At 43.0% G+C, this 23,611-nt stretch overlaps 1 protein-coding gene across 1 annotated transcript in view; it reads left to right on the top strand.

The window, feature by feature from the left end:
* Positions 1-20,292: 20,292 nt before the first annotated feature.
* TSHR (thyroid stimulating hormone receptor) overlaps positions 20,293-23,611 on the top strand; it is a 177,267-nt gene continuing 173,948 nt past the window's right edge. The window contains exon 1 of the mRNA XM_040225987.1: positions 20,293-20,462. Coding sequence (XP_040081921.1) covers positions 20,293-20,462 — 170 coding nt within the window. The remainder of the gene's footprint in view (positions 20,463-23,611) is intronic.

Genomic DNA, 23,611 nt, shown 5'->3' with positions numbered 1-23,611 from the left:
CACTCCAGTATTCTGGCCTAGAGAATTCCATGGACTGTAAAGTCTTGGGTTTGCAAAGTGTTGGACACTACTGAATGACTGTCGCTTTCACTAGATTATAAGCCCTTCAAACACAGGGTCCTAACGTTTTTAAATTTTTATCTCTCTTCTCAGCCTTTCCTCACTGCACATTCTCCCTTTGGCTCTCTCTCCCCGCACCGCACCACGCCCCCCAACCCCACCCCGGCAACCTCATGCTTGTGTGGTACACACATGCACACAAAATCATACTATATATTACAATTATTCAAATATTTTTTCTGGCCCACATTGAGGGGTAAAGTTTATTTTATATTCGGTTTGGATATAAAATAATTCTTCTAAAGATCTACCTATATATTTGCATCTATCTTCAAGCTGTTTGCTCAAAGTTGTATTCAAGAATGTGCTCCACCTGATACTGAAATTAAGGTAATTCAGAACAGCCTTAAGCTTTCCCCAAATGCACGTGGAAGCATAATAATAACTCCATTTATTGGCTAAAATTTTAATTTTTCAAAACAAATTTATTCATTTAACTCAGCAAATATATACTGAATCTTTCTATCAACCAGACATTGTATTAGGCAGTGAAGATGCAGTAAAAAAAAAAAAAAAAAATGAGAGGATAAACAACATCATCTCTGCCCACATGTTGCTCAGAGTGAAGTGAAGGAAATTGATTATGAAACAAATTATTACAAACCCAGGTGAGAGTAATGCATAGGTTTCTATCAGTTCCGTTCAGTTCAGTCACTCAGTCATGTCTGACTCTTTGCGACCCATGGACTGCAGCACGCCAGGCCTCTCTGTCCATCACCAACTCCCAGAGTTTACACAAACTCATGTCCATTGAGTCAGTGATGCCATCCAACCATCTCATCCTCTGCCGTCCCCTTCTCTTCCCGCCTTCAGTCTTTCCCAGCATCAGGGTCTTTTCAAATGAGACAGTTCTTCACATCATGTGGCCAAAATATTGAAGTGTCAGCTTCAGCATCAGTCCTTCCAATGAATATTCAGGACTGATTTCCTTTAAGATGGACTGGTTGGATCTCCTTGCAATCCAGGGGACTCTCAAAAGTCTCCTCCAACACCACAGTTCAAAAGCATCAATTCTTCAGCGCTCAACTTTCTTTATAGTCCAACTCTCACATCCATACATGACTACTGGCAAAACCATAGCTTTGACTAGATGGACCTTTGTTGGCAACATGCTGTCTAGATTGGTCATAACTTTTCTTCCAAGCAGCAAGTGTCTTTTAGTTTCATGTCTGCAGTCACCATCTGCAGTGATTTTGGAGCCAAAAAAAATAACATCTCTCACTGTTTCCACGGTTTCCCCATCTATTTCCCATGAAGTGATGGGACCAGATGCCATGATCTTCATTTTCTGAATGTTGAATTTTAAGCCAACTTTTTCACTCTCCTCTTTCACTTTCATCAAGAGGCTCTTTAATTCTTCTTCGCTTTCTGCCATAAGGGTGGTGTCATCTGCATATCTGAGGTTATTGATATTTCTCCCAGCAATCTTGATTCTAGCTTGTGCTTCCTCCAGCCCAGCATTTCTCATGATGTACTCTGCATATAAGTTAAATAAGCAACTGAACTGAACTGAACTGGGCTGATAATGGCTCAACAAACCAGTATTCATGTCAGTTGTTTCATGGCCAGGGGATGACACACCTTGTGCCATCCTATCTCAAAATGCATATTGTGAGAGAGGGGCCTGGTGAAACTCCCTCAGCCTTGAGGGGTCTCTCTTATCTGATTAATAGTTTTCTAACAGACATAAAACACTCACTAAAAACTAGCAAGGGGGCACTTTTCTGTCCCCTTCTGCTGTCTATGACAGAAGCTTTCCCTATCTCCAGTATACTCTAAAAAAACTTTGCTACACAAAAATTTCCAAGTACTTAAGCCTCTTCTCTGACCCTGGATCAAAATCCCCTCCTCCGGGGGTCAGAATCCTGGCATAACACACGCTTGCATCAACAACCTTTCATTTTTTACATACCTCACCCACGTGCAATGCTAAGTCACTTCACTTGTGTCTGATTCTCTGTCACCCTGTGGACTGTAGCCCACCAGGCTCTTCTGTCCATGGAATTCTCCAGGCAAGAATGCTGGAGTGAATTGCCATTCCCTCCTCCAGGGATCTTCCTGACCCAGGAATCGAACCCAAGTCTCTTATGTCTCCTGCATTGACAGACAGGCTCTTTACCACTAGCGCCACCTGGGAAACCCTTACTTCACCCACATTTCCCCTTATTGGGAATGATCCTACCCACAGCACTGGGACCCCGAAGACCTTGTTTATATTATACAAAGTCCCTATCTCTCTGACTATAGATGGCTGAAGAAGGGGCAGATGCCTGAAATAATTTGGGCCAATTTATTCTCCTTATCCTTTAAAACTAGGACACAAGAATTTCATTCATTGCCTGAACAGTCTTGATGTACAGGTACAAGCTGAGGTGGTCACAGTGAGGTGACCATCTTCAACAATGTTCAAGGAGAGATTGAAAACATCTAATATGCAGAGAAAGAGAGAAACAAACAAATAAAGCAGGAATAAACTGTGCAGTCCCAGAGGAAACAGGCCTAAGAAAAGATAGCCTTGCTTCCTGGTAACGAAACAGGCCTAAGAAAAGATAGCCTTGCTTCCTGGTAACTAAGTTCCTACTTCCAATCCCACTTGTATTATTATGTGTTATCCCCACTTGTATATCCTATATTCCTGATTCAGGACACACTAGAGGCAGCTGCTGCTGCTGCTGCTAAGTCACTTCAGTCGTATCCGACTCTGTGCAACCCCATAGACAGCAGCCCACCAGGGTCCGCTGTCCCTGGGATTCTCCAGGCAAGAACACTGGAGTGGGTTGCCATTTCCTTCTCCAATGCATGAAAGTGAAAAGTGAAAGTGAAGTCACTGAGTCGTGTCCAACTCTCAGCGACCCCATGGACTGCAGCCCACCAGGCTCCTCCGTCCATGGGATTTTCCAGGCAAGAGTACTGGACTGGGGTGCCATTGCCTTCTCTGAGAGGCAGCTAAAGGCAGTTAAATGCACAGATTCTAGAGCCAGATCACTCAAGTTCAAATCTTAGCCATAATACCTATCTACAGTTTGACCTGGATACTAAGAATAGTACCTAATGTGCAGAGTTGTTGTGAGGATAAAAATCAGTTAATGTGTGTAAAGGATTTAGCCCAGTGCCTAGCCCATAGTAAGCACTCAATACAGGTTAGGTGACAGATAGTAAGATATCCTCAAATGTCAGTTCCATGAACATTGGGACCTTGTTTATTGTTTTGTCTAGGGCTTTCCTAATGGCTCAGATGGTAAAGCGTCTGCCTGCAATGTGGGAGACCCGGGTTCGAGCCCTGGATCTGGAAGATCCCCTGGAGAAGGAAATGGCAACCCACTCCAGTACTCTTGCCTGGAAAATCCCATGGGAGTAGGAGCCTGGCAGGCTACAGTCCATGGGGTCACAAAGAGCAGGACATGACTGAGTGAGTGACTAGGTGCTTTGAATAAAGAATAGGTAATGCTGCCTTGTCATGACTTCCCTTTTGAAGCTTAAGATAAGTTCTATTGATTGAAATTCAAAGAACCTTGATGAAGATTACAGTGATGAAGCCTCTTCAGCCTGTGAGATCTGAAGTGTTAAGGTCACATCGAGTTTTTTGAACAGTTTCATTAAAAACACTTTTGAACCACGCCAAACAGTAAACATCAACATGGGATAACCAATAAACAGGTTCTGGGATGACGTTAGATCTGAAAGCATTGGTACGATCCTCATAACCTAACTCACTTGGAATGGATAAGCCTACAGAAAGGAAGACAGCTATTCCATATGCCGTTGTGTGGCAGACACAGGCAGTGCTATTTCAAGTAGAAGGCGCAGAAGCTACATGCCACCCATACCTTGAAATTCACACTACTCTGGAACAACAGCAGAAAACATTTCTATGTGACAAGAAAATATATTTAAACTACTAACGAAATTTTCCCCGAGTATTTTCTTGTCCATTTGGCCCCCTCACTCACACAGCCAGCTAAGCAGTGCTGTGCTCATGGCTCAGAGAAGGCATGTGACCACATGAAGCAGAAAGGGAAAGCAAATAAAACAGAAAAGGAAGAAGGAAAAAAAAAAAAAAAAGAATAGTCTCTTCTTGATTTCTGAGACTTCAGCCTAGAGATTCTCAGATAAGACTGGCTGATAAGTTGTGGGGCCCAGTGCAAAATGACAGTATGAGGCCCTTTCAGAACTAAATAAGGAGGTCAAAATGGCAACAGCAGAGGATTAAACTAAGATCGAGGTCTTTCTGAGTGCAGGACCCTATGCAATTATACAATTACAAACCCATGAAGCTACTAGCCCTGCTTTCAGAAAGGTGTTGTGGTATAAGCAAAAAATCTGGACACAGATATCATGGACAAGAGCAGTGCTCTCCAGAAAAAAAGTGATTCTTATCTGGAAATGTCATAAGAAACAGAAGAAAGCCCTAGAATGGGAGGCTGAAGGTGGGCTGACCTGATGGTGTTAGAAGAAAGCCCACATCCATTAGGCAATCAGCTGTACTCAAGCAAGTACAGTTCACAGCCTGAATCCAGCTGTCCTGCCCATTGATGTTAGGGGAAGATGTCCCTTCAAAAACAGCTTGCATCTTGCCTAGTGATTTTCCAGCCCAAGTAATGACCATCTTTACCACTATATTTCGCTTGGTTCTGTCCAGCCATCTCAGATGGTCAGGCTCCATCATAATGTGCTTAGCCGCTCAGTCGTGTCTGACTCTTTGTGACCACATGGACTATATATAGCCCGCCAGGCTCCTCCGTCCATGGGGATTCTCCAGGCAAGAATACTGGAGTGGGTTGCCATTTCCTCCTCCAAGGGATCGTCCCCATCCAGGGATCAAATCCAGGTCTCCTGCATTGCAGGTGTATTCTTTACCTTCTGAGCCAGCAGGGAAGCCCAGAGGACATCATAATGCCAGAGAACAATTATAAGCCATAAGAAGGAAGATGGAGCACCAAAGTGGAATGCTATGGGTAAGGTAAAATGGAAATCTCTAACATCCTGATTTGTTAGGACCGAAGGAAACTCTCTCTGTACCAACACAGTGATGAAAACGACTCCCTTTACACCAGCATGAGATGACATAAATGGTTGCTGACTCTGTATGCATCAAGTGTTCAAGATAACTGAAAGTCTAATAAGAATTGAAATAAAATATAAGATGTTGCAGTAGTGGTATTGCCCACTACTCAAAGAATCATTTTCAACCATTCATTGTATAGGTGCACCATTGATCCCATAATAGTCTTTCTAGTCACATACATCCTAATTATAGGTATTTGTCAAGAACATCACAAATATAAAACAACAATATTCATGTATTTAGATCAAAATGAACAACTATTAATGCACAAAACCAAAATTCTAAGACTTTTTTGGATGCTAAATAATATAGCCTATATTCCACTTTAATAGGCATCTTTTCAAAAAAGACACAATACACAGAGGAACTCACTGCTAAATACCACTGTCTGATATTTGGACCATGCTAATGGTTTTCCTACAAAAGGAAAAACATAATGTTCCATAGCCATTTTCATTTATCTGTTATATTTTAAAGAATTTTTTGTGTGTTTAATCAATGTGAGTATAAACACATCCCTTTATTTAAACTGATTCATCATATCATCCTATGTGTTTACTTGCCCCAGTTTAAAAGCTATGCTAAGGAAAGAAAATTGCTTTATTGATTGTCATAGCAATTTGTCAAGCAAGCTATTAGAATATAGCCATTCATTGAAGGCTTGTTCTAATTTAGTAAATTGAAACCAATTGACATACAAAATTTTACCTGCATTATAATCACCAGTAAGCCAATTTTACGCTGTCTAAATCTTCATCAAAATGTTACAGATTTCAGCATACCATTTCTATTCCCAGCAAAGGAGTAGCAGAGACCAGATTTACACCTGAATCAAACAAAAACACGGGCAAAACATATGAAACAAAGCTTTTCAAGACAGTAGACATCAGACAAAGAAGGACAGAGGAAGAGGAAACACAGTAATCCCTTCAATTGCCACACTCACTGCCTTGGGAGCATTTCCAGGCCATGGTACAAGGGCAAGGAACTCAGAAATAACCCAGTGGATGCTCTGAAGTGAGGAAACCAGAGCTGAGGGGCAGAGAGAATCAATGTAGCTGGAGTTTGCCGAACAAATCAGAGCAGAGAGAGCTACATAAAGGGTAAACTCCAGAGAATCCTATGGAGTGTTCAGCAGAGGATGAATCATCCCATTTATGGGAAGAAACTGAGGCTAGAGAAAGAAGTACCTTACCAGTCTGGAGGGAAATGTTCTTGTTACTCACAGGACCAGGAAGAGTGACTAATCCCACCTGTCAGGTTGAAACACCACATAATCCATGGAGCATTAGGTAGAAAATACTCAGAAGAGTCTTGTCTCAGGGCTGGGAAATAATTAGTGCCAGATTAAATGCTACTGTGGTCCCACCTAACAAACTTTGAAAGCAAGATCCCAAAATACCAAAGTTTTCAAATAATTTAATCATGTGTGCATGTGCTAAGTCACTTCAATTGTGTCTGATTCTTTGAGACCCTATGGAGTAAAGCCCTCCAGGCTCCTCTGTCCATGAGGATTCCCCAGGCAAGAATACTGGAGGGGGTTGCCATTTCCTCCTCCAGAGGATCTTCCTGACCCAGGGATCAAGCCTGTGTATCATGTTTCAGGTACTGTCAGGCGGGTTCTTTATTACTAGCATCACCTGGAAATAATATCTGATGACAAATCTCAAGTTTATGTGAAATCAAATAATTCAGCATCAATAGTGTCACAATTTACACTAGCCATCCAAATAAAGTCTCATCAGGCATATTTTTAAAAAAATGAAAGTGCAACCCATTTAAAGAGGAAAACTAAACTGATTCAGAACTGACAAACATGTTAGAATTGTCAAACATTGACATAGGTTGAATTCCATATCTTGAAATTCAAACACCTGGTGCCTGCAAATGTAACTTCATGTGGAAATAGAATCTTTGCAGTTAAATTGAAGTTAGAGTGGATTACAGTAGACCATAATCTAATGACTGCTGTCCTCACAGGAAAAGAGAAATTTGGACACAGAAACACACAGAACATCTTGTGATGACAGAGGGAAATTGAAGTGATGAAAGTCAAGAGATACCAAGGATTATTGGCAACCATCACGAGCTGGAAGAGACAATGAAGGATCCTCCCCAAGAGCCTTCAAAGAGGGAATACCCCTGCCGACACCTTGACTTTCAACTTCAAGCCTCCAGAACTGCGAATGAATTAATTCTTGCTGTGTTAAGCCTCCAAGTTCATGGTGCTTTTGTTTCAGCAGCCCCAGAAAACTAATTCAGACATTAAAGCAGTTACAGTGTTTCAGATGTTCAGAAAGTTACACAGACACAGGGGGAAAAAAATACATTAAACCCCAAACTGAACTTCTAGATATAAAAACTTTACCTGATATGAAAAATACACTGGCAAGACTAGTGGCAGATTAACTCTTTCAGAAAAAGAGAAAAAGAATACCAATTTGAGATGTCCCTGGTGGCCCAGTGGCTAAGGCACCATGCTCCCAAAGCAGGGGGCCATGATACAGCTAAGCATTCTCACGCCGTAACTAAGACTCTGCACAGACAAATACAGAAATAAAAATAAATATTTTAAAAATAATTCTGAGTTTGTAAACATAGTAAAAGAGACTGTCTAAATAAAAAAATAGAAAAAGTTTTCATTTTCATTTTAAAAGCATCAGTGAGCTCTTTGTGGCACACTTCAGCCTAATATGAGTGTAATAATTGGAATCTCCCAAAAAAATAGAAATAAGGGGATAGAGAAAGTATATGAAGAAATAATGCCTGAAATTTTTTCAGATTAAAAAAAACATAAAATGCACAAATCCAAAACCCGAAAAATACTGCAAAGAAATAAGAAAAATACATCAAGGAACATGATAATCAAATGACTCTCAACCAGTGATAACAAAAGTCTTAAAAGCATCTTAATGGGAAAAAAAGTATGTTGCAAAAGAAGAAAATTATGACAGAAGATTTTCCCTTGGAAATATTGCAAGCAAGAATACAATGAAGCAATATTTCTTAAGTTCTGGGACGAAAAAATACTGTCATTCTATAATCCTATACCAAGAAATTATATCCTTTAAAAATGAAAGCAATATTAGCACTTCTCAGACAAAAGCTGGAATAATTTATAACCAGCAGATCTGTACTGCAATAAATGTTAAAGTCTTTCAAGCAAAAGCAAAGTGACATCAGTGGAAAATATGGGTCTATATACACTCAGGGATGAAGAAGACCAGCAAGGATAACTAAATGAGTCTTTTCTCATGACTTAAATTTCTTTGAAAGGCAATTGGTTAACAAAGATAATAACAATGCATTGTACAGTTTACAGCTTATGCATAGGTAAATGTATGGCAACAGAAGCATAAAGGCCAGGAAAGGAGAATATTGAAGTGGGTGTTGTTGTTGTTCAGTTACTCTTTTGTGTCTGATTCTTTGCGACCCCATGGACTGCAGCACGCCAGGCCTCCCTGTCCATCACCAACTCCCGGAGCCTGCTCAAACTCATGTCTGTTGAGTCGGTGATGCTATCCAATCATCTTGCCCTCTGTCGTCCCCTGCTCCTCCTGCCTTCAATCTTTCCCAGCTTCAGGGGCTTTTCTAATGGGTCAGCTCTTCACATCAGGTGGCCAAAGTATTGGAACTTCAGCATCAGTCCTTCCAATGAATATTCAGGACTGATTTTGTTATGATTGACTGGTTTGATCTCCTTGCAGTCCAAGGGACTCCCAAGAGTCTTCTCCAGCACCACAGTTTGAAAGCATCAGTGTTTCGGCACTCAGCCTTCTTTATGGTCCAACTCTCACATCCATACATGACTACTGAAAAACCATAGCCTTGACTAGATAGACCTTTGTTGGCAAAGTAATGTCTCTGCTTTTAAATATGCTGTCTAGGTTTGTCATAGCATTTCTTCCAAGGAGCAAGTGTCTTTTAATTTCATGTCTGCAGTCACCATCTGCAGTGATTTTGGAGCCCAAGAAAATAAAGTCTGTCACTGTTTCCACTGTTTCCCCATCTATTTATCCATGGAGTTCTCCTGACAAGAATACTAGAGTGGGTAGCCATTCCCTTCTCCTGGGGATCTTCCTGACCCAGGAATCAAACCTGCGTATCCTGCATTGCAGGCAGATTCTTTACCATCTGAGCCATCAGGGAAGCTCTAATACTGTTGTAGAGTTTTTAAACCCTATTTAAAGTAGTGTAATATCACTTATAGGTAGACTCTGATAACTTAAAGATGTACACTCTAAGCCCTAAAGCAACTATAATAACCAAGTGAAGAGTTATAGCTAAAAGTCAACAAAGAAGATAAAATGGAATAATAAAAACTCCTGAATTACACAATAGGGAAGAAGAGGGTGGGACAAATAGAGAGAGTAACACTGAAACATGTACATTACCATATGTAAAATAGATCAGCAGTGGAAATCTGCTCTGTGATGCAGGCTTTCCCAGTGGATCAGCTGGTAAAAACTTCGCCTGCAGTGCAGGAGACCCTGGTTCAATTCCTGGGTTGGGAAGATCCCCTGGAGAAGGGATAGGCTACCCACTCAGGGTTGGGAAGATCCCCTGGAGAAGGGATAGGCTACCCACTTCAGTATTCTTGGGCTTCCCTGGTGCCTCAGATGGTAAAGAATCCGCCTGCAATGTGGGAGACCTGGGTTCAATCCCTGGGTTGGGAAGATGCCCTGGAAGAGGGCACAGCAACCCACTCCAGTATTCTGACCTGGAGAATTCCATGGAAAGAGGAGCCTGGTAGGCTACAGTCCATGGGGTTGCAGCTGCTGCTGCTGTTGCTCCTGCTGCTAAGTCGCTTCAGTCGTGTCCAACTCTGTGTGACCCCATAGACAGCAGCCCGCCAGGCTTCTCCGTCCATGGGATTCTCCAGGCAAGAACACTGGAGTGGGTTGCCATTTCCTTCTCCAATGCGTGAAAGTGAAGTCGCTCAGTCATGTCTGACTCTTCTCGACCCCATGGACTGCAGCCTAAGGCTCCTCCGTCCATGGGATTTTCCAGGCAAGAGTTCTGGAGTGGGGTGCCATTGCCTTCTCCATGGAGTCGCAGAGTCAGACACAACTGAGCAACTAAGCACAGCACAGCAGCAGGGAGCTAAACCCAGTGCTCTATGACTGCCTAGAGGGGTGGGAAGGGGTGGAAAGTGGGAAAGAGGTTCAAGAGAGAGGGGACATACGTATGCCTATGGCTGATTCATGTTGATGTAACAGAAACCAACACAATATTGTAAAGCAATTATCCTCCAATTAAAAATAAATTAATTTTTTAAAATTCCTGAATTAATCCAAAGAGGTTAAAGAAAAGGAAAGAGGGATCAAAGAACAGATGGGAAAAGTAGAAAGCAAGGAACAAGGTTACAAACTTAAACCTAATATCAACAATGATATCAAATGTACATAATCTATAGGATGGGAAGTGGATCACTGGCTTCCTCAGGGTTCCATCCCTGGTTTGGAAAGATCCCCTGGAGAAGGGAATGGCTACCCGCTCCAGTATTCTGGCCTCGAGAATCCCATGGGAATGTAAATGATCTCCAATGATCCACTTCCCACCCCATCCCACCCCTCTAACAAACAAAAATTAGGAAGTATTGGGTCAGGAAGATCCCCTGAAGAAGGAAATGGCAACCCACTCCAGTATTCTTGCCTGGGAAGTCCCATGGATGGAGGGGCCTGGTGGGCTACAGTCTATGGGGCCGCAAAGAGTCAGACACGACTGAGCACAACAACAACAAAGAAAGTATTTTAAGCTGAATGAAAACAAAATTACAAGAGATCAGAACTTATGAGATGTCTCTAAAGCAGTACTTACAGAGAAAATCTACACAACAGTAAATATGATTTTTTTAAAGGTCTCAAATCAATGACCCCAGCCTTCATCTTAAGAAACTAAGAAGAGCAAATTAAACCCAATAGATGCAAAAGAAAAGAGTTAATAAAGATCTGAGCATATATCAATGAATAGAATATAAAGAAAAAAAAGAGAACCCATGAAACAAAAATTTGCCTCTTTGAAAATATTTATAAAACTGATAAACCTCTAGACATAATTGTCAAGAAAGAGAAAAGATACAAATACCAGTTTCAGGTATGAGAGTGCTGACATTAGACCAGATTATACAAGTAGAAAGAGGTTAAGAGAATATTATGAACACATTTATGACATAAATTCAAAAATTTAGATAAAATGGACAAATCTGTCGTAAGACACAAACTGTTAAAGCTACCTCAGGATTTTAGATAATCTGAATAGCCCTACATCTAGTTTTAAAAATTTAATTTGTGGTGACAAATCTTCCAACAAGTGAGACTCAATCTCCAGATAACTTCACTGGTGAATTCTACCACATAATTAAGAAAGAAGTAATATCGATTCCATACAAACTCATGCAAATCTGAAGAGGAAGGGATATTTTCAAACTTATTCTATCATGGCAAAATTATCATTATACCAAAACTAAACAAAAACATTATAAAGAAAATAATAGACCATTATCACTGGTTAACGTTTATGGAAAACTGATAACCAAATTTTAGAAAATTTAATCAGAATATAAGTAAACTTGATACATCAAGATCAAGTGGGGTTCTTCCCTGGAATGCAAGATGAGGTAAGCATTCAAAAATCAATCTCTATGATTCACCACATCAACAAACTAAAAAGAGAAAAATGCTGACTCATCTCAACAGATGCAGAAAAAGCATTTGATAAAATCTAACATCAATTCTTGATTTAAAAAAAAAAACTCTAAGAAAAAGAGAAATAGAAGGACACTTCTCAATTTGATAAAAAGCATCTATGGAAACTGCATAGGTGACATCATATTTCATGATGAAAGAATGATCTCTCCCATGCGATTGGGAACAAGATGATATCTGCCCTTATTCTTTCCACTAAAAATTGTACTGGACTTTTTAGCCTGTACAGTCAGGTAAGAGAAAGAAATGAGAAGAATCAGCTTTGAAAAAAGTAGACTGTCTGTTCTCAGACCACACAATTCATCTATGTAGATAATTGGATGTAATCGATGAAACGGCTTCTAGAATTAGTAAGTGAATTTAGCAATATTGCAGCCAAGCTATCAGATAACGGTAGCCCTTGCTGTCATTTTGTTTGCAACCTCACACTAGACCTTAAACCAGAGCATCCAGTTAGGCCACTCCCAAATTGCCCCACAGAAACTCTGAGATAATAAATGTTGTTTTAAGCCAATACATTTTAGGGCTATTGATTATGCTGCAACAAATTACTAATATAGGCATTTTTTGTGATGGACAAGTTGGATTTAGTAAAGGCAGAGGAACCAGAGATCAAATTGCCAACATCCATTGGATCACTGGAAAAAAAAAAAAAGAATTCCATAAAAGCATCTGCTTCTAAAGCCTTTGACTATGTGGACCACAAAAAACTATGGAATATTCTTCAAGAGATGGGAATACCAGACCACCTGACCTGCCTTTTTAGAAATGTGTATGCAGGTCAAGAAGCAACAGTCAGAACTGGACATAGAAAAACAGACCGGTTCCAAAGAGGGAAAGGAGTACGTCAAGGCTGTATATTGTCACCATGCTTATTTACTTATATGCAGTGTGTGTGTGTGTGTGTGTGTGTGTGTGTGTGTGTGTGTTAGTTGCTTAGTCCAACTCTGAGCGACTCTCTGCGTCTGCGATCCCACGGACTATAGCCTGCCAGACTTCTCTGTCCATGGAGTTCTCCAGGCAAGAATACTGGAGTGGGTTGCCATTCCTGTCTCCAGAGGAACTTCCTAACCCAGGGATCGAACCCTTGTCTCCTGCATCACAGGGAGATTCTTTACCACTTGAGCTACAGGGAAGTCTTACATGCAGAGTACATCATGCAAAATGCCAGGCTAGATGAAGCACAAGCTGGAATCAAGATTGCCGGAAGAAGTATTAACCTCAGATATGCAGATGACACCACCCTTATGGCAGAAAGCAAAGAAGAACTAAAGAGCCTCTTGATGAAAGTGAAAGACAAAAGTGAAAAAGTTGGCTTAAAACTCAAAATTCAGAAAACTAAGATCATAGCATCCAGTCCCATCATTTCATGGCAAATAGATGGGGAAACAAAGAAAACAGTGAGAGACTAGTTTTTTGGCTCCAAAATCACTGCAGATGGTAACTGCAGCCATGAAATTCAAAGATGCTTGCTCCTTGGAAGAAAAGCTATGACCAACCTAGGCAGCATATTAAGAAGCAGAGACATTATTTTGCCAACAAAGGTCTGTCTAGTCAAGGCTATGGTTTTTCCAGTGGTCACGTATGGATGTGAGAGCTGGACTATAAAAGAAAGCTGAGCGCCGAAGAATTGATGCTTTTGAACTCTGGTGTTGAAGAAGACTCTTGAAAGTCCCTTGGACAGCAAGGAGATCCAACCAGTCCATCCTAAAGGAAATCAGTCCTGAATATTTGCTGAAAGGACTGATGCTGAAGCTGAAACTCCAATACTTTGGCCACCTGATGTGAATAACTGACTCATTGGAAAAGATCCTGATGCTGGGAAAGATCGAAGGCGGGAGGAGAAGCGGACAACAGAGGATGAGATGGTTGGATGGCATCACCGACTGGATGGACATGAATCTAAGTAAGTTCCGGGAGTTGGTGATAGACAGGAGGCCTGGCGTGCTGCAGTCCATTGAGTCACAAAGAATCAGACATGACTGAGTGACTGAACTTACTGTTCATTCATTTAACATTGATTATTATTTCCTAACTCTGTGCTAGGCATTGTTCCTAGGGATACAGTGGCCAAAAAATAAAAAATAAAAAAATCAGCAAGGTTCCTGCTTTCATGGTGCTTATATTTGGATGGTGATGGGAGAGCAGCAAAAGACAGGAATAAATGAGTAAACGAGTCAGTAATAGTAGCCAGAGATAAGTGCTTTGGTGAGGGAATATGATGGGAGGATCATTGCTTGAAATAGGATTTTCAGGGAAAAGTTTCTAAGGCGGTGATATTTAAACCAAGACAGAAGATCTGAGGACAGATTGCTCGAGGCATAGAGTTCAACAATGACAAGGGAGTAGAGGTGATAATGAACTTGTCTCATTCCAGGTCCAGCAAAGTGATAGTAAGGGCCAGCTCTTGAAAAACAGGGAAAACAAGGAAAGCCAGCAAACTTGGCTTCTAGGTCAGACCCTGGCCCGAGGCTTGTTGCCATATACCTTACATGCTAAGAATGGCTTTCACATTTTTAGAGGGTTCTATAAAAGGAAGAAGGAGGAGAAGATGTGACAAAGATCCAACATGGCCCAGAAAGTCTAAAACATGTGCGAGATGGGTCTTTCGGAGAAGCCAATGGCACCCACTCCAATACTCTGGCCTGGAAAATCCCATGGACGGAGGAGCCTGGTAGGCTGCAGTCCATGGGGTCGCTGGGAGTCGGACAGGACTGAGCGACTTCACTTACACTTTTCACTTTCATGCATTGGAGAAGGAAATGGCAACCCACTCCAGTGTTCTTGCCTGGAGAATCCCAGGGACGGGGGAGCCTAGTGGGCTGCCGTCTATGGGGTTGCACAGAGTCAGACATGACTGAAGCGACTTAGCAGCAGCAGCAGATGGTTCTTTACAGTATGAAAAGACAAAAAGATAGGACACTGAAAAATGAAATTGACCCCAGGTCAGTAGGTGCCCAATATGCTACTGGAAATCAGTGGAGAAATAACTCCAGAAAGAATGAAGGGGCTGAGCCAAAGTGGAAACAACGCCCAGTTGTGGATGTGACTGGTGATGGAAGTAAAGTTCAATGCTGTGTAGATGATGCTGTAAAGAACAGTATTACATAGGAATCTGGAATGTTAGGTGCATGAATCAAGGGAAATGGGAGGTGGTCAAACAGGAGATGGCAAGAGTGAACATCAACATTTAAGGAATCAGCAAACTAAAATGGACTGAAATGGGTGAATTTAATTCAGATGACCATTATATCTACCACTGTGGGCAAGAATTCCTTAGAAGAAATGGAGTAGCCATCATAGTCAACAAAAGAGTCTGAAATGGAGTACTTGGGTACAATCTCAAAAATGACAGAATGATCTCTGTTTCCAAGGCAAACCATTCAATATCACAGTAATCCAAGTCTATGACCCAACCAGTAATGCTGAAAAAGCTGAAGATGAACGGTTCTATGAAGACTTACAAGACCTTCTAGAAATAATAACCAAAAAAGATGTCATTTTCATACAGGGGACTGGAGTGCAAAAGTAGGAAGTCAAGAGATACCTGCAGTAACAGGCAAGTTTGGCCTTGGAATACAGAATGAAGCAGGGCAAAGGCTAATAGAGTTTTGCCAAGAGAATGCACTGGTCATAGCAAATACCCTCTTCTAACAACACAAGAGAAGACTCTAAACATGGACATCACCAGATGGTCAATACCAAAATCAGACTGATTATATTCTTTGCAGCCAAAGATGGAGAAGCTCTATGTAGTGAGCAAAAACAAGACCGGGAATTGACTGTAGCTCAGATCACGAACTCCTTATTGCCAAATTCAGACTGAAATTGAAGAAAGTAGGGAAAACCACTATACCATTCAGGTATGACCTAAATCAAATCCCTTACAATTATACAGTGGAAGTGGGAAATAGATTCAAGGGATTATATCTGATAGACAGAGTGCCTGAAGAACTATGGACAGAGGTTCATGTCATTGTACAGGAGGCAGTGGTCAAGATATTCCCCCAAGAAAAAGCAATGCAAAAAGGCAAAATGGTTGTCTGAACAGGCCTTACAAATAGCTGAGAAAGAAGGGAAGCAAAAGGCAAAGGAGAAAAAAAGAAAGATATAAGCATCTGAATGCAGAGTTCCAAAGAATTGCAAAGAGAGGTAAGAAAGCCTTCCTCAGTGATCAGTGCAAAGAAATAGAGGAAAACAGACTGGGAAAGACTAGAGATCTCTTCAAGAAAATTCAAAATACCAAGGGAACATTACATGCAAAGATGGGCACAATAAAGGACAGAAATTGTATGGACCTAAGAGAAGCAGAAGATATAAAGAAGTGGCAAGAATACACAGAAGAACTATACAAAAAGATCTTCATGACCCAGATAACCATGATAGCGTGATCACTCACCTAGAGCCAGACATCCTGGAATGCGAAGTCAAGTGGGCATCACTACCAAAAAAGCTAGTGAAAGTGATGGAATTCCAGCTGAGCCATTTCAAATTCTAAAAGATGATGCTGTGAAAGTGCTGCACTCAACATGCCAGCAAATTTGGAAAACTCAGCAGTGGCCACAGGACTGGAAAAGGTTAGTTTTCACGCCAATTCCAAAGAAAGGCAATGCCAAAGAATGTTCAAACTACTGCACAATTGCACTCATTTCACAAACTAGCAAATTAATGCTTAAAATCCTCCAATCCAGTCTTCAATAGTACATAGACCAAGAACTTTCAGATGTTCAAGCTGGGTTTAGAAAAGGCAGAGGAACCAGAGATCAAATTGCCAACATCTGTTGGATCATAGAAAAAGCAAGAGAGTTTCAGAAAAACATCTATTTCTGCCTTATTGACTATGCCAAAGACTTTGACTCTGTGGATCACAACAAATTGTGGAAAATTCTGAAAGAGATGAGAATACCAGACCACCTGACCTGCCTCTTGAGAAATCTGTAAGCAGGGTATGAAGCAGTAGTTAGAACCAGATGTGGAACAACAGACTAGTTCCAAATAGGAAAAGGAGTACATCAAGGCTGTATATTGTCACCCTGCTTATTTAACTAACATGCAGAGTACATCATGAGAAACGCTGGGCTGGAAGAAGCACAAGCTGGAATCAAGACTGCCAGGAGAAATATCAATAAACTCACATATGCAGACAATACCACCCTTATGGCAGAAAGCAAAGAACTAAAGAGCCTCTTGATGAAAGTGAAAGACGAGAGTGAAAAACAATGGTTTAAAACTCAACATTAAAAAAACTAAGATTATGGCATCCAGTTCCATCACTTCATGGCAAATAGATGGGGAAACAATGAAAACAATGACAAGACTATTTTCTTGAGCTCCAAAATCACTGCAGATGGTGACTGTAGCCATGAAATTCAGTTACTTGTTTCTTGGGAAAAAAGCTATGACCAACCTAGTCAGCATATTAAATACCAGAGACATTAATTTGCCAACAAAGGTCCATCTAGTCAAAGCTATGATTTTTCCAGTGGTCATGTATGGATGTGAGAGTTGGACCATAAAGAAAGAATAGTGCCAAAGTACTGATGCTTTTGAACTGTGGTGTTGGAGAAGACTCTTGAGAGTCCCTTGGACTGCAAGGAGATCCAACCAGTTAATTGTAAAGGAAATCAGTCCTGAATATTCATTGGAAGGACTGATGCTGAAGCTGAAGCTCCAATACTCTGGCCACATGGCTTACCAGGAAAGACCCTGATGTGACAACAGAGGGTGTGATGGTTGGATGGCATCACCAACTGGATGGACTTGAATTTGGGTAAACTCCGGGAGTTGGTGATGGACAGGGAAGCCTGGCATGCTACAGTCCATGGGGTCGCAAAGAGTCGGATATGACTTAGCAACTGAACTGAACTGAACTGATGGTTTGGAGAAGGCAATGGCACCCCAGTCCAGTACTCTTGCCTGGAAAATCCCATGGACGGAGGAGCCTGGTAGGCTGCAGTCCATGGGGTTGCTGGGAGTCGGACATGACTGAATGACTTCACTTTCACTTTTCACTTTCATGCATTGGAGAAGGAAATAGCAACCCACTCCAGTGTTCTTGCCTGGAGAATCCCAGGGAGAGGGGAGCCTGGTGAGCTGCCATCTATGGGGTCGCACAGAGTCGGGCACGACTGAAGCGACTTAGCAGCAGCAGCAGCAGAACTGCTGGTTCTTTAGAACAAAATTTTACTGGCACCTGTAGAAGGACTGTTAGAGAAGGGCATGGCAACCGACTCCAGTGTTTCTGCCTGGAGAACCCTCATGGACAGAGGAGACTGGTGGGCCACAGTCTATGGGGTCACAGAGTCGGAGACACTGAGTAGCTAATCACAGAGCAGGACTTTATTGGTCAGTCTGTAGAATTTAAATCTAATTTTCTTTGAAAATTTTTGTTATTTCTTCTTTTGATTGTGAAATAATATTCCATCATATGGATGTATTAATATCACTCTTTGTTTATACATTACCTAGTGGAAGGACATTTGGGTGGTTTCCAGTTTGGGTGGAATATGAATAAAGTCATTACAAAAATTGAAATGCACATATTTAAACTGCACTGTTTGGTGAATTTTGGAAAATGCATGCATCCACCTATGTCCAGTCAAGATATAGAAAATTTCTATAACCCTCATAAGTTCTCTCCTGTCTTTTCCCAATCTCCCCTAAACATAGTTCTGATTTCCTTCACCATAGCTTCTCCCCATCCCAGAAGTTCATATAAGTGGAAGCATGTAATATGTGAATGATATTCTCTTTACCTCAAGAAGAATTAGTAAGCAACAGGAAAACTTTTAAGAGAGAAACAGGCACAATCCAATTTCTATTTTGAATTATCTTGTTGCTTACTGCATGAAGAATGATGAGTAGATGGTAGTTTTCCCCTTGAGTCTTCTTTTTCTTCCCATCTTCTGGGGGGATCCATGGGGTCGATAAGATTTCTGGGCAGACCAGAATTTATCAGGTGGAACTCAACTCCAGCATCGCAGCACTGTATTCCGAGTTCCATTTAAGCCACAGGCACTGATGCTGAAACTGCCATACTTTGGCCACCTGATGAGAAGTGACTTATTGGAAAATACCCTGATGCTGGGAAAGGCAGGAGGAGAAGGGGATGTTAGGGGATGAGACTCTTTCTCCTTGGAAGAAAAGCTATGACCAACCTAGAGAGCATATTAAAAATCAAAGACATTACTTTGCCAACAAAGGTCCGTCTAGTCAAGGCTATGGTTTTTCCAATAGTCATGTATGGATGTGCGAGTTGGACCATAAAGAAAGCTTAGCACCGAAGGATTGATGCTTTTGGACTGTGGTGTTGGAAAGGACTCTTGAGAGTCTCTTGGACTGCAAGGAGATCCAATCAGTCCATCCTAAAGGAAATCAGTCCTGAATATTTGCTGGAAGGACCGATGCTGAAGCCGAAACGGCAATACTTTGGCCACCTGATGTGAAGGACTGACTCATTGAGAAGACCCTGATACTGGGAGATTTAGGGCGGGAGGAGAAGGGGACGACAGAGGATGAGATAGTTGGATGGCATCACCAAGGATGGACATGAGTTTGAACAAGCTCTGGGAGTTGGTCATGGACAGGGAGTCCTGGCGTGCTGCGGTCCATGGGGTCGCAAAGAGTGGGACACGACTGAGCGGCTGAAGTGGACTGAGCAGTTTCCGCCGTCCCCGGGTCTGCCCACCAGGTGGCGCCAGAGTCCATCGCCTGCCCGGCCGTGCGCCGAGCTGAGAGCCGGCCGCCAGGCCAGCCCGCGCGGCTGTCTGCGCGAGTGTCGGCGCGCGCCCCGCGGGATCCGCGAGGATCCTGCGCGAGAGGCGCGCCTCGGCCGCATCGCGGGCTGGCCGGCCACGCGTGCCTGCCTCGGACCCTCGGGCAGAGGCGCCCTGGGACAGGGAGAGCTGAAGTTCTGCGGGACCCGGGTCCTCCCCAGGAGGACAGTCCGTTCCGCTGGAACTTTCTCCTTTTAGAGAGGGTGCGTGCGCGTGGATACGGAGAGGCAGTTCGCTGGGGGCCGCGGGAAAATGGGGTGGCGTTGGGTTTAGGGACCAGCAAAGGAGGGGAAGTCCCAACCAGGCTTTTTGGAGGAAGGCCAGGCGAGGAGCGCGTCGGGGCAGGTTGGCGGGCAGAGGGAGGCAGGGAACAGACGAGGCTGGGGGCGCGGAGAGCGAAGCCGGGGAGCTGGTTTGCGCGCAGGGTTGCCAGGGCGACGGAGCCCTTAACAGCCTCTTCGGTGCCCTCTCCAGCCTCCGGCTTGGTGCTGAAGTCACAGACCCATCGAGCCCTCCTCCCTCCCGCCCCGCGCTGTCTCTCTTGGCCCCGAGGAGCTCGAGGCGCAGAGGGATGAGAGGGAGGCGATCGCGGAGCGCGCAGAGGTAGCCTGGGGCCCCGAGGACGATGCGGCCGACGCCCCTCCTGCGGCTGGCGCTGCTTCTGGTCCTGTCCAGCAGCCTCGGGGGGGAGAGGTGTCCGTCTCCGCCCTGCGAATGCCGCCAGGAGGACGACTTCAGAGTCACCTGCAAGGACATCCAGCGCATCCCTAGCTTACCCCCCAGCACGCAGACCCTGTGAGTACCTGGGGAGGAGAGGGGCACCCAGAGTCCCCGGCAGCTGGGGAAGGAGGCTGGAAGTGCGTAAACAGAGCTTGAGAACAGGCCAGAGGGCGTGCGTGTGTCTGTGTGTGTGTGTCTGTGTGTGTAGCGAATAAACACTCCATCCACCAAACATGGTATTGATGATACCTCAGTTATTCACAACGCAGAAGTGAACAAAGCTTTAGTACAAGATGAAAAGTGACAGCTGTCCTTTCTAAGAGAGTTGTTTTTCTGCACTTTGCCTGAGCCAGAATCTCAATTTTACTTAAAATGTAAATGAGCTTGCTGACAACTCAAGAACTGATCTTTTTGATCTTATTTTGGGTGATGAAAAATTGCACACAAAAAAAAGTGTTTCAATTTTTATAGTCTTTCTAGATAAGTTATCTTAGTAGGTTTCTTGATTCATCAGTTGACGGAATTTAATCAGGGCTCTTTTTAAACTACAGTCGTCTTTCAGCATCCATGGCCATTGGCTCCAGGACCCCTGTGTATACTAAAATACAAGGATATTCAAGTGAAGTATTTGCATATCACCTATGCACATCCTCCTGTACACTTTAGAACACCTCTAGATTACTTGTAAAACCTAATACAGTCTAAATGTTATATAAATAATGTTAAAAACAATGTAAATGCTGTGTCAATAGTTGCCAGTGTGGGGGATATTAAAGTTATGCTTTTTGGAACTTTCTGGAATGCCCTGTACCCCACCCTTGAGTATATGCAACCCAGGGTTATTTGAATCTACAGATGGAACACCTGCCTGTATGGAATACCCTTTACAGTTTGTATGAAGTATATGCATTACTCAATGATGAACTCCCCACTTCTTGTTGTTGCTGTTTAGTCACTAAGTTGTGTCCAGCTCTTTTGCAACCTCATGGACTGTAGCCCGCCAGGCTCCTCTGTCCATGGAATTTTCCAGGCAGGAATATTGGAGTGGGTTGCCATTTCCTTCTCCAGGGGATCTCAACTCAGGGACCAAACCCGTGTCTCCTGCATTGGCAGGCAGATTCTTTACTACTGAGCTGCCTGGGAGGCCACACCTACTTATGTAGTACATCCAGAAATCTCCTTTTGGGTAAGCACGGTAAAGATAAAAAGAGATGAAATTTCAAATAATATATTTTTATCTGCATGTTAAATGTTACCAAACCAGAAGCTTAATGTTAAATAAGCTTTGTGTGTAAAAGAGTTAGTTGTTTAGTCGTGTCCAACTCTTTGGGACCCCATGGACTGTGGCTCTTCAGGCTCTTTGACCATGGAATTCTCCAGGCTAGAATACTGGAATGGGTTGCCATTCCCTTCTTCAAGGGGTCTTCCCAACCTAGGGCTCAAAGCTGGATCTCCTGAATTGCAGGCAGATTCTTTACTGTCTGAGCCACAAGGGAGGCCCATTGTTTCTTAACACACATTTAAGTCAATGACAATTGAGAGGATGATTGTAATCAAGGGAAGAAGACTTTTTTTGGGTGATCAGAAACAGAATGGTAAGAAAGAATAGTAAAGACAATCTTGTTTTCCTATTTACTTAACTGGTTAAACCCAGTTAAGGTCAGTAAGCACAGGTAGATAAATGGAAAGCAATGGTGAAGTTGTGTTTAAAATTCCCTCCAGCAGTCAGCAGTAGGTTATGAACGTTTCAGCACAAGTATGTACTTGTGTGCAGCCTCCAAGTATTGCTTCATTGCCCATGCTGCCATCCCAGAAGAAAAGCTGTTCTTAGCATCTTGATGTTTTGATGGAACCCTTGCATTGACTCCTTGCAGCTCCCGTGATAAAGTTCTTTTGTACAGCCTACAAGATCCTTTGAGACGTAGTCCAGTCTTTCAGACCTCATGGCTCATGGTCTGTCACACTTCAGGGGTAGAAAGAGTTTCTGCTGTTGAGCAGAATTTCTGGAACTTTCCCTCAAATTATTTGCTCCCGTAAGCTCCTTTTGTCTTTCCTTCTGCATTCTAGTCCCTCTGCCTAAAGCGACTTTTCCCTTTTCCTCATCTAGCTGATTCCTACTCCAAGGCCCAGACTGGGGGTTAACTCCCTTCGGGAAGCCTCTCCTGGCCAACGACTCCTAGGCTCAGTGAGCTCTGTTCCTCTGAGAACATCCTGCCCGTGAACTCCAGCCTCGCCCCAACACACAGGTTTTCTGTAACCTGTTATCTCTTTGAGTGCCTGTCTTAGCAGAAAATGAACTTGTCTAACCCAGGGACCCTGTCTTTCAGCCCTTGTTATTGTTGTTTAGTCGCTAAGTCACGTCTGAGTCTTTTGTGACCCCATGCACTAATAGCCCGCCAGGCTCCTCTCTCCATGGGATTTCCCAGACCAGAATCCTGGAGTGGGTTGCCATTTCCTTCTCCAGGGGATCTTCCTGACCCAGGGATCAAACCCCCATCTCCGGCTTAGCAAGAGGATTCTTGACCACTGAGACACCAAGGAAGCCCCATTCAACTGTAGAGCTGCTTTAATGCTCAAAAAAAAAAAAAAAAAAAGCTTGTTAGGTGAATGAATGAACAAACAGATAACTGGTCTCAGATTGTCCACTGTGTGTGGGGGGAATGGAGACCAGAGGCATCACGTCTTCAGAGATTTCTTTCAAGGGAGAAGGGTTTCAAGAGTCATTGAATAGCTGGGTGGCTCTGGCCGTGGAAGGGAAGTGGGAGTCATTCTGTTCGATTTCCTCCAAACAACGAGGAGAAAGGTAATGTCGGAGAAGGAGCAATGGAATGGGAGTTAGAAGACATGTCTCTTCCCCCTTCTGTGGCTAACTGTGAAATTAGGTGAGATAATTTACGTGGGAGGACGCACGTTTCCTTCAGGTTCTTTCTGATGCCTGTGTTGCGATAAGAATAGTCTGCAATGAGACCAGTCCGTCTGAACCCACTGACTCCCTGGGTAAAGACAGTGGTGGGGAGAGTCTGACCTTCACGACGATGGGAAGATGGAGGGAAGCAGGGCAGGAGGGGCGCTCTTCTGAAGATTGACGTCATCATGAGATGAAGAAAAGAAAATGGATGAAAAGTATGGGGTACATGGTTCGCTAACGTAAACGGTGACCGCAACCCTAGGCAAAAGCAGCAAAACGATAGAACTCTTTTGTGAAAGGCAAGCTTATAAGAGAA

Source organism: Oryx dammah, unplaced genomic scaffold (genome assembly GCF_014754425.2).
Source record: "Oryx dammah isolate SB20612 unplaced genomic scaffold, SCBI_Odam_1.1 HiC_scaffold_26, whole genome shotgun sequence".
NCBI lineage: Eukaryota > Metazoa > Chordata > Mammalia > Artiodactyla > Bovidae > Oryx > Oryx dammah.
The sequence above is the reverse complement of the archived record's forward strand: the minus strand, read 5'-3'. Positions and strand labels throughout refer to the sequence as shown.